Here is a 12,502-nt window from a genome sequence, read left to right as displayed (position 1 = left end):
TGGCAGGTATGATGTCATAATTATTATATGGCAGGTATGATGTCATAATTATTATATGGCAGGTATGATGTCATTATTATTATATGGCAGGTATGATGTCATTATTATTATATGGAAGTATGATGTCATTATTATTATTTGGCAGGTATGTCGTCATAATTATTATTATATGGCAGGTATGATGTCATTATTATTATATGGCAGGTATGATGTCATTATTATTATTATTATTATATGGCAGGTATGATGTCATTATTGTTATATGGCAGGTATGATGTCATTATTATTATTATTATTATTATTATTATATGGCAGGTATGATGTCATTATTATTATTATATGGCAGGTATGATGTCATTATTATTATATGGCAGGTATGATGTCATTATTATTATTATATGGCAGGTATGATGTCATTATTATTATATGGCAGGTATGATGTCATTATTATTATTATATGGCAGGTATGATGTCATTATTATTATTATTATTATATGGCAGGTATGATGTCATTATTGTTATATGGCAGGTATGATGTCATTATTATTATTATTATTATTATTATTATATGGCAGGTATGATGTCATTATTATTATATGGCAGGTATGATGTCATTATTATTATATGGCAGGTATGATGTCATTATTATTATTATATGGCAGGTATGATGTCATTATTATTATATGGCAGGTATGATGTCATTATTATTATTATATGGCAGGTATGATGTCATTATTATTATATGGCAGGTATGATGTCATTATTATTATTATATGGCAGGTATGATGTCATTATTATTATTATATGGCAGGTATGAAGTCATTATTATTATTATATGGCAGGTATGATGCCATTATTATTATATGGCAGGTATGATGCCATTATTATTATATGGCAGGAGGAAGAGAGCGTAGATGTATATCCAGTTACATGGTGGGGAATTACAGAGGAGAATATACTAGCCTAGCAGGCCCATCATCTAAAGAGAAGGTCTCCCCTATACATTAAGTCAGGGATGGGGAACCTTCAGCCCTCCAGATGTTGTTGAACTACACATCCCAGCATTCCCTGCAACAGATTTAGCATAGCCAAATAGCAAAACTGTATGAATGCTGGGATGTGTAGTTCATCAACAGCTGGAGGGCCAAAAGGTTCCCCATCCCTGTATTACATCCACTGCACATGGTCTACTTCACCGAGAGTGGCATTTGTGGAGAGACCGACACAGAGCCCACGGGCCCCGCCAGGGAAGGTGAGAGAGCCAGAGCCCACGGGCCCCGATAGGGAGGGAGAGAGAGCCAGAGCGCACGGGCCCCGATAGGGAGGGAGAGAGAGCCAGAGCCCGTAGGCCCGGATAGGGAGGGAGAGAGCGGGCCAGAGCCCGTGGGCCCCGCCAGGGAGAGAGCGGGCCAGAGCCCGTGGGCCCCACCAGGGAGAGAGCGGGCCAGAGCCCGTGGGCCCCACCAGGGAGAGAGCGGGCCAGAGCCCGAGGGCCCCACCAGGGAGAGAGCGGGCCAGAGCACATGGGCCCCGCCAGGGAGATAGCGAGCCAGAGCCCGTGGGCCCCGCCAGGGAGAGAGCGGGCCAGAGCCCACAAGGTCACATGAAAAGGTTGACATGAGTTTTGCAGGGTTTTTTCGTCTCAATGTCAACACCTGAGTATGTGGGTCCCTGTGGTGTGGCAAGTACCCTCACATGATGGGTGAAGCTTCGGTCCAGATGCCTCCTATCGCTGCACTCACATGGATGGTAACGCATGAAAAACTCCAGATCAATCCGCAAAAAAAATGTTTTGACATTTTCATGTGTAGACCATTGCATGTCGGCCTTGTGGTGTCGACATATCGACTCTACCTAGAATGATCCGTGAGCCACCCGGATACCCTCATCATTGATGCAAGCAGAGTTTGAAGCATCAACTGCACAGGCTGACAGAATGCCGCCACCTAGTGGCAAATGTTATCATGTGACAAACCCACAGGCAAACCCTGGTTTACTTTCATATAGAGAAGACTTAACGAAAGCAAATACGAAGTGATCATCATACAGTAAGGTGCAAACTTCTATTAAAGAAAAGAAAAAAAAAGCGCAGTTCTGGGACAGATGAAACCAAGATCAACAGGTCCCAGAATGATGGGAAGAGGAAAGTATGGCGAACGCTTGGAATGATTCATGATCCGGAGCATGTCACATCTTCTGTAAAACACAGTGCAGGTAGTGTGATGGCATGGCCATACAATGATACCGTGCCAATAGTGTTTATTGATGACGTGATAGAAGACTGAAGCAGCTGAATGAATTCTGAAGCGGTCGGGATATACATCTACTCAGCAAAGTTGATTGGACGGGCAGCACGTCACATTACAGATGGACATGTACCCGAAACACTGCAATAGCAACCCAGGAGTATTTTAAGACAAAGAAAGGGCAATGTCTGGTCACTTGATCTCAACGTGATCAAACAGCATCTCAATGGCTGAAGACGATACTAAAAGGTAAACCCTTTTCTCAGAATCCACAGGGGACACTGGAGTGAAACTTACAATGGGTATAGATTGGTAGCCACTGGGAGCTGGCACTTTATACAAGTTAATCAGACCAAACGGTACTTGTTTCCTAGCACGGCCACCATTGGGGGTAATCGTGTACCTTAACTTAAGGTACACGATTACCCCCGATGGACCCGATTTCCTTTGAAATCTGGTCCATTTTGCCGGCAAAGGCAAAATCGGGGCCATCGCGTCGGTCGGGTGCATTAACATGGCACGCGACGCGACCGACACGATGCACCCGATTTTCCCATAGGGTTCAATGTTAAAATATTTTTAACATTGTAATCACGTTCATCACGACGGTCTTGTGCCATTATAATGGCACAAGATGCGATGGACGCGATTAAGCACATTTTACATAGCTAACAATGGGAAATGGGCCAACATGGCCCATTTCTCATTGTATATGCCACCCCCCCCCCCCATTGTGAACGTCACCCCACGATAGATGCAAACCCGAAGCGTGGCGAGCGTAGCGTGCCCGCGAGGGGCGGCAGTACGCGTCCTCCGACCTTTTCATACCCTACTATCCACGTCGGCGTGGAGTTGAGAATATAAAGTGTGCCGAGCGCAGCGAGCCCGAAGCGTGGCGATCGCAGCGAGCCCCGGAGGGGACGCGTATACCTGTTAAGTTATACGCGTCCGCTCTCCATGCTTTGGGCTCGGTGGCTCTCTGCGCTCGCCACACTTTATATTCTCAACTCCAAGCCGTGTCATTGTCCAATTATATATGGCCCACACTGTAGCCTTGGTTTCCTAGTGAGAACCCAATTGCTAAATGAATCGTGTGACCTGCAGGTGGGCGCTCACAGATCAATGAGTGCAATAACTCCTAGACAGCAATAGCAAACGTGACTCACATCTTCCTTTGTTCCTCAGAGAGTCGGTGGTCCTCAATCAGCTGGAGAGTGATTCCTGAACTCTCAGTCTGTTGCTGCCATTGCTTCAGAACCTACACAAGTGTGGAAAAGGTACAAAAGTGATTAGCTTGAAGACATTGCATAACAACATGCTCTGTATAAAGTGATGGATTCACATTGTAAATCCAAAGGGGGACTAACTGACATGTTATGCTTTGCCATTTTTAGCTTTTTGATTCATGAGAACAATTTGGTACTTGTTTCCTAGCACGGCCACAACGATCATAATCGCGGTCATCGGGGGTAAAATCGGGGCCATCGCGGCCGCTAAAAAATCGGGTGCGATGGGCCAGACGCGATGCCCGCGATTTCCCCATAGAGAACAATGTTAAATGGCTCAATTTACCCGCGATGACCCCGATTTCCCATAGGAAACCATGTGAAATGGATCAATTTACCCAAATTATCATAGGGAACAATGGTAAATGGGCCAAAAACACCCCTGAACATAAAAATGTCCCCCCAAAAGTACTATACGCCACCCCGCGCTCAACGTGAACCCGAAGCGTGGCGAGCGCAGCGAGCCCGCGAGGGGCGGCGGTACGCGTCCTCCGACCTTTTCATGCCCTACTATCCACGTCGGCGTGGAGTTGAGAATAGAATAGTGTGGCGAGCGCAGCGAGCCCGAAGCGTGGCGAGCGCAGTGAGCCCCGCGAGGGGACGCGGATACCTTCACAGTTATACGCGTCCCCTCGCGGGCTTCCCAGGTGTCCATGCCGACGCGGACACCTGGGAAGCCCACGAAGGGTCGCGTTTACCTGTGAAGGTATCCGCGTCCGCTCGCCACGCTTCGGTGGCTCGCTGCGCTCGCCACACTATTCTATTCTCAACTCCACGCCGACGTGGATAGTAGGGCATGAAAAAATCGGAGGACGCGTACCGCTGCGCTCGCCACGCTTCGGGTTCACGTTGATGGCGGGGTGGCGTCAACTACTTTTGGGGGGACATTCCACTGCTCTGTGGGTTTTTTGGGGGTTTCTGGCCCATTTACCATTCTTCCCTATGCTGATTTCGGTAAATTGATCCATTTAACATTGTTTCCTATGGGAAATCGGGGTCATCGCGGGTAAATTGAGGCATTTAACATTGTTCCCTATGGGGAAATCGGGGGCATCGCGTCTGGACCATTTAAGCATTTTTAGGTGCACACGACGCGACCGACCCGATTTTTCACTGTTTTCAATGCATTTCAATGGAAAAATCGGGGGCGTCGGTCGCGTCGCAGGCCACTAAAATTACCCCCGATGGCCAAGATTTGTGGCCGTGCTAGGAAACAAGTACCAACAATTTTAATCACCGGCTAGGAGTCATGTAATGTATTTGGTGGTGTTTAGAGCTGGATTAGAGACGATCATTATTCTCACAGGTGAAGATGTCATCATTAACCTTGTAAATGTACACACCACTATAAGAAGCTTACGCCCATCACCAAACAAGTAACCTATCAGTAAAGTCCCAGTTTGTACTGGCCTAAACCTTACCTGTGAGTAAAAAGCCCGATAGCTCTTGGACTTGGGTAAAAGTGCAAATGTGATGAAGCTTCCTGGAGCGCTGAAATGTATGGGCAGGTGGGCGAGCAGCGAGCCTTTATACTCAATGATCAGGAGAGCCACGGCACTGCTAGAGTCCTGCAGGGAGAAACACAGCTTTATGTACACCAGTAATGGGAGAGATTAGGAACCTGTAACCACACAGGTGCGCTGCTCAGCAGCACATGTCTCACAGCTTTATGTACACCAGTAATGGGAGAGATTAGGAACCTGTAACCACACAGGTGCGCTGCTCAGCAGCACATGTCTCACAGCTTTATGTACAACAGTAATGGGAGAGGTTAGTAACCTGTAACCACACAGGTGCACTGCTCAGCAGCAGATGTCTCACAGCTTTATGTACAACAGTAATGGGAGAGGTTAGTAACCTGTAACCACACAGGTGCACTGCTCAGCGGCAGATGTCTCACAGCTTTATGTACACCAGTAATGGGAGAGATTAGGAACCTGTAACCACACAGGTGCGCTGCTCAGCAGCACATGTCTCACAGCTTTATGTACAACAGTAATGGGAGAGATCAGTAACCTGTAACCACACAGGTGCACTGCTCAGCAGCAGATGTCTCACAGCTTTATGTACAACAGTAATGGGAGAGGTTAGTAACCTGTAACCACGCAGGGGCGCTGCTCAGCGGCAGATGTCTCACAGCTTTATGTACAACAGTAATGGGAGAGATTAGTAACCTGTAACCACACAGGTGCACTGCTCAGCGGCAGATGTCTCACAGCTTTATGTACAACAGTAATGGGAGAGATCAGTAACCTGTAACCACACAGGTGCGCTGCTCAGCGGCAGATGTCTCACAGCTTTATGTACAACAGTAATGGGAGGGATAAGTAACCTGTAGTTGCCGACCAGGCGACATACTTTGGATGGCAGGACACAAATCATCGTTGCTATGGAGACTGCCAATTGCCCAGATCGGACATAATGCATAGCACTCAACAGTAAGATATACAAGACACAGCCAGCTCCTTGTCAACTACTCTGTCATGGTTCACAGCTGCTCAGCGGCCTTTACCAAGAGCTGAAGCAATGCAGCACGATGGCACCGTTGGACTACAGCCTCTCATCTAGTTTCCCAATCCCATAAGGGCCACATATATATTTTTATCTTTCAGGAATTGAGCAGGAAAGCTGGCGATGTGTCCAAACTATAATTACCACCAACACGCAGCTATTTTGCTGGCAGCCACAATAGGAGGAAGGTCAGTGCTCGGTAAGGGATAGATCAGTGACTGCAGATAAAGTATCCTGCTTCTATTGTCTAGCTTCTGATTTTCTATCATTGGGAAGGAAATGCAGAAGGATGAGTGTTACACAGCACATTCACTGGACGGATAGATAATATGGGCACGCATTCAGACAGACGGTCGGTCGCCGCCACTTTCACAGCTAACACAGCATGCGGATATGAGTGACAGGGGCCTAAAACACTAAAGGGCATGATTCAGACATGATCGCCGATCTGCATATGAATTGGGAAAATATCGCAGAACCCTATCCACCCGCAGATCCCTATCCAACCGCAGATCCATCCGCGATTCCCATCAAATGGTTTTTCCACTCTCCGCAAATGTGAGTACTTCTGGACATTCCACAACTCTGCGACAGAGACGGGCTGACGTCACAGACCCTCCCTTAACGCTTTGGCATGCCTGCGTGTTTTCTGACACTCCCAGAAAATGACAGGTTTCCACCCCCAATCGCCTGCTTCCTGTCAGTCAACCCATGGGCAAATTGAGTTTACGATCAATACGCAATTTTCAGCGCTATTTGGGCTCAAGCATACGGAGTCCATCGATAAATCGGTTGAACTGTGAGTTCACTGATCAGCCATCAACTCTGAATCAGGCCTAAAGTCAGAAAAAAAAATCGCAGCCTTCAGAGGTGTTTGCGTGGGAGCAGAGTGCGGTGCTCGGACTGTTGCCCTGTTTGGGCGCCTCCAATCTCCAAGGTGGCGTTACAGGGGTACAAATAATTTACTGCTTGTGAACACATAATACTTTCATGTGATACATTAAACGCTGCTTGAAAGTCTTTATGACAAATACTGTACAGATGATTACAACATTGGGCTATTTAGATCACAAGAACTCTGCTGAGACAATGGGACGCTATTTAATTCCTAGACTTACATTTTCCATGTTCAGTACAATTACCTTTGTAACACTTACTGGCCCAATACCCCATCTGTGTCACCCCTGCCAGTCTGCACCTCTCCTTTACAATGTAAAGGTGCCCATACACTACTAAGATTTATCTTCAGATCTGGCTGGAACAAAAACCTGGTTATGGATGAGTGACAGTTTGTCAGTTTTCCAGCATTTCCAAGCAAATGGTCAACTGTCATTTGCTCTCATCCATAACCATGTTTTTGTTCCAACCAGCCAGATCTGCAGATAAATCTGCGTGTGTATTGCCACCTTAAGTTCTCATGAGCAGGGCCCTCTTCCCTCACGTGCTTTTCCATCTCTTTGACTCCATACTCCATTTGGATTTCTGTCACCCCAATACTTAATTCATTGACATTTGCGGATGTGGCTATGTTTATATATCCAGTACTTGTCCTACATTATCTTGTACTGTAACCCTGCGTTCTTGTTTTGCCTATTTATGTACTCTGTAACTGGGTGCTGCGGATCCCTTATGGAACCACATAAATACAGGATAATAATAATGAAACTGTATTTTACATAACATTTGAAATATATATTCCGTGCCTGCTGTGAGGATGACTGAGTATCGCTACTCTTACTGAAATAGTCATCACTTATGTTTCACTTGCTACAGCAATTCTTCTCTCTTTTGAACCTGTACTCTAACCATATTGCCTGGATAGCACCCGCTGCCTAAATAACCAGTAATTGAAGGCAAAACCCCCCCAATAAAATATAGGGGATACTCTAAAGAAAAGTGTGTGCGGACTCCTAACTCCCTCTACCTTACCCCCAATCCATTGTTTCACTTGCTACCCAGATATTTTAATTGAGATCACTAAACATGTTATTGTCTTTGTCCGTTTGGTTCATACACTAACCTTAGCAAGTTGTTAGTCAGCATTTAAAAATACAAGTTACGTGTAAGACTAATTTCTAGGAGTGCCCGCACATAAAAGGAGTGATTTCCTCTTTTCCCTGTGATTATATCTGTACACCCTCAGGAGAGTACCTCCACACCTCATATGAAATATAAAGTCAGAAGGTGCCAGATGCCTAAACAGCGAGGGAACCATTTTCTGTGATGTCACTACTTAATAGTAAATGGATAGGCTGCATTCTCAGTTTTTGTGTTATTTGTGTAATAAATTGTTTTAGCGTACAGAAGGCGCCCACTGGTTCTTTTTTCCTGTTTACCCCCAAAGCTGCCTCTACCAGAAGGCAGCCATCTGTACGCGGCACAGTACACCTGTCCCTAGCGCTCAAATTTTCCCATAGGATTCTCAGTGATGTCACTAGTTCATAGTAAATGGATAGGCTGCATCCTCTGTGATGTTACTAGTACATGGATAGGCTGCATGTTAAGTGATGTCATTGGGTCCTAGAAAACATATACTCTGCATTCTCAGTGGTGTCAATACTTCATTGTAAATGGATATGCTGCATTCTCAGTGATGTCACTACTTCCTAGCAAAGGGATATTCTGCATTCTCAGTGATGTCACTACTTCCTAGTAAATGGATATGCTGCATTATCAGTGATGTCACTAATTCCTAGTAAATGGATATGCTGCATTCTCAATGATGTCACTACTTCCTAGTAAATGGATATGCTGCATTCTCAGTGATGTCACTACTTCCTAGTAAATGGATATGCTGCATTCTCAGTTATGTCATTAATTCCTAGTAAATGGATATGCTGCATTCTCAGTGATGTCACTACTTCCTAGTAAATGGATATGCTGCATTCTCAGTGATGTCACTACTTCCTAGTAAATGGATATGCTGTACTCTCAGTGATGTCACTACTTCCTAGTGATTGACAGGCTGGGGTGAGCTTTAGGCTTTATTTTACATATGCAATTGCCTGATGTTCCAGTTTAAAACGCATTGAAGGAAGCTCATCACTTCCTATGTTCTAAGAGCCAGACAGATAAGAATTAGGATACAGGACTTGGAGGAAAGGCACTTCATATAGGATGCATTAATAAAATGCTACACAATCACTTTTTGATAGCAGGAACTTACACCGTCATGAAACTTGACAGAGGTCATGTGACTCCTCGGTACTGTAACGCTTCCATGGTTGGGGTGAACAAACAGGACGCCGTCAGAAAAGAAATATAATTTACCTGTAAAAAATGAAATGAACAAATAATTAAAAGTGTATCACGTGGGGGCTGCTCAGAAATAACAAAATATTATGGTCAAGTCCAGATGCTGAAAACACCTGTTACCGCTACATTCCCAGGATCCCCGGGGGCCTGCCGGTACAGTGGTTATTCCCGGAGCAAGACTCTCAACTGACAGTACCAGAAAAACCTGGAGCTGTGCAACACTACAATAGCGGATGAGGGACGACTAACCCGATTGGTCCTCTGATAGACGCCCTCTACACAGTCATTTAAAGGGAAGAATCTGTATGTAATGGCTATTAAGGGGTAGTCTATAGTAGTTTAAATTACAACATTCTCGTATTTATCGGTGTAGTGTATATAGAATATTTTCTTATTTTATTTGTAACAATGAAGTAACGTGACAAATGAGGTTATAAAACAGGGCACAAGCCATCAGTATCTGATACAAAGACGCCTCCGTAAGCTGCAGGAAAGATCATTACATTAACCCTCCTCACAATGCATATATCACCTACAAAAGGGAAGTTTTATATATGAAAGCGAATGAACATATATATATTTTTTTTTATATTATCTATGTAAAATCTGGTATTATTTTGTTCTTCCATTATCAGTCCTGTTTAATTCAAAATATTAGGGCAGACACAACGTTATTTTATTTCATGATAAAACTGGTACTGCTTTCCTAGCACGGCGCCCGTCTCATTGATTGTATGCCTTAAGTTTAAGGTACTTAAGGCATACAATCAACGCGATGGACCCGATTTTTTTAATCTCATGGATCTTATGCATTCATAAGATCCATGAGATCCATGAGATAAAAAATCGTGATCCCCCAATAACCATTGTTAACGCCACCAGCACTATCAACGCCAACCCCAAGCGTGGCGAGCGCAGCGAGCCCGCGAGGGGCGGCGGTACGCGTCCTCCGACCTTTTCATACCCCCCACTATCCACGTCGGCGTGGAGTTGATTTTATATAGTGTGGCGAGCGCAGCAAGCCACCGAGCCCGAAGCGTGGTGAGCCCCGCGGACTACTTTATATGTATTCCGCGTGCGCTCGCCACGCTTTGGGCTCGGTGGCTCGCCACACTATATAAAAACAACTCCACGCCGACGTGGATAGTGGGGGTATGAAAAGGTTGGAGGACGCGTACCGCCGCTCCTCGCGGGCTCACTGCGCTCGCCACGCTTTGGGTTGGCGTCAATAGTGGGGTGGCGTTAACAATGGGGGGGGGGGGGGGGGCATTTCACCCATGAGGGGGGGTTAGCAATTAAAATTGGGGTTTTGGGGGCTTTTTACATTCCAATGTAAAAATCTCGTCGATTGCATCATCTCATGCATCTTATGCCGCACAAACACATAAGATGCCTGAGATGCTTGAGATATCAGCCCCACACATACAATCTAGATTGTGGGCGCCGTGCTAGGAAAGCAGTACCATAAAACTTTCCCTGTTCAGAGTGGTTAAGGTGACCATACACCTACAGATTTATCTTCAGATCTGGCTGGTTAGAACAAAAACCTGGTTATGGATGAGAGCAAATGACAGTTGACCATTTGCTTGGAAATGCTGGAAAACTGACAAATTTTGATGCTTAATTTTGAGACTAGCGGTAGGAGGACCCATCTGTATGGTGCTGCACAGTATGAAATGTATTATTGCTGTGTAACACAATAAAGGTAAGTGCTCTTTACAGGTTAGTCCTGTTATTCTTTTACAGCTTTTTGCACTATAAACTACTTTTATTCTCATATATCTACAGGTTCTTATATAGTGCAGCAGATTCCGTTACAGTGTCTTATATAGCGCAGCAGATTCCGTTACAGTGTCTTATATAGCGCAGCAGATTCCGTTACAGTGTCTTATATAGCGCAGCAGATTCCGTTACAGCGTCTTATATAGCGCAGCAGATTCCATTACAGCGTCTTATATAGCGCAGCAGATTCCGTTACAGTGTCTTATATAGCGCAGCAGATTCCGTTACAGTGTCTTATATAGCGCAGCAGATTCCGTTACAGTGTCTTATATAGCGCAGCAGATTCAGTTAGTGTCTTATATAGCGCAGCAGATTCCGTTACAGCGTCTTATATAGCGCAGCAGATTCCGTCGCACTTTACAATTGCAGACAGTGATAGAACAAACTGGGTAACAGCAGACAGACATAGAGGTAGGAGGGCCCTGCTGCAAGCTTACAATCTATAGGATTCATTCTGGTTGCCAGAGCATGCTACAGGGGATGGGAAATGTTACGTATGGCCACTCTGTATATGAACAAGGAAATCTCTGTTAATGGAATAGATGGAGAGAAGCCTTCTCTGTGGTATCTTACCTTCCTCAGGCGATATGTGCTGGCTGCTGGAACACATGAACGCCCCGTCTCCGCCGGACAGGAAGCTCCCGAGAAAGGATTCATGTTCCTGGAAAACAGCAGTGGCCAGTTATACCAGCATCATGGACAGTCAATGCAAAGTATTCACATCGCGCATATGGAATCAGGATAATGGGCTAAGAGGCCCGAATGGTCGCTCAGACGTTCTCACCTTCACAGTATTCTGGGCTTTCTCAGAAAGCTTCACTTCATTATCTTCAACCTGAAAAACAAAAAGGGTTTAGCTTACTGTAAAACGACTTGAGTGGAGCTTGGATGAAATGGTGACAAGGTAAGTGTAGTGACCCGGGATTTTTATCGGGGACTCCTGCAGGGTATTTAGTGGGAAAAACAGAGGTAACAAGCTGTGGAAACAGCCTACCCATATTTCTTGACCCGCTGGCCACTGTGCAGGTGCCTCCCGCTGCCCGACCACCTGACAGTCCCTACATGCTGCCTTGCCAGTCCCCACCTGCGCTCGCTGACACCTGTCAACTGCCGGCCCGCCCCGCTTTCCTCTTTCAGCGAAAACGTTGTCAACCCGGGAAAAAACGTCAGTAAGTGGAAACATATAACTGAATAAGTCAGATCATTTTATTGCTTCCTTCATGTAAAGAAAAATCACTTTTATTTATCAACGAGATTTATTACATTTATCAGCTCACAACTGTCATTTTTCAAACATGACAGTTACCAACTGCAAATTTAAGCTGGGAGTTACGTAGTGTTATGATCATTTAAGGCTTGTAATGCTTATGCAAGAGGATGATAGATAGGATGGAGGTAACACATACCCTGCCCTCTATAACA

At 45.3% G+C, this 12,502-nt stretch overlaps 1 protein-coding gene across 4 annotated transcripts in view; it reads right to left on the bottom strand.

The window, feature by feature from the left end:
• Nucleotides 1-12,502, bottom strand: part of DNAAF9 (dynein axonemal assembly factor 9) — an 83,059-nt gene that overhangs the window by 23,323 nt on the left and 47,234 nt on the right. For all 4 annotated transcript variants that reach the window (XM_083185662.1, XM_083185589.1, XM_083185749.1 and 1 more), the window contains 5 exons: nt 11,865-11,915; nt 11,654-11,741; nt 9,210-9,313; nt 4,954-5,100; nt 3,413-3,504 (listed from right to left, as the gene is read on the bottom strand). In XM_083185662.1, the coding sequence (XP_083041788.1) occupies nt 3,413-3,504; nt 4,954-5,100; nt 9,210-9,313; nt 11,654-11,741; nt 11,865-11,915 (482 nt within the window). The remainder of the gene's footprint in view (nt 1-3,412; nt 3,505-4,953; nt 5,101-9,209; nt 9,314-11,653; nt 11,742-11,864; nt 11,916-12,502) is intronic.

This window comes from Crinia signifera, chromosome 1, assembly GCF_055691185.1.
Source record: "Crinia signifera chromosome 1, ASM5569118v1, whole genome shotgun sequence".
Classification (NCBI taxonomy): Eukaryota; Metazoa; Chordata; class Amphibia; order Anura; family Myobatrachidae; genus Crinia; species Crinia signifera.
This window is presented reverse-complemented; position numbering and strand designations above follow the sequence as displayed.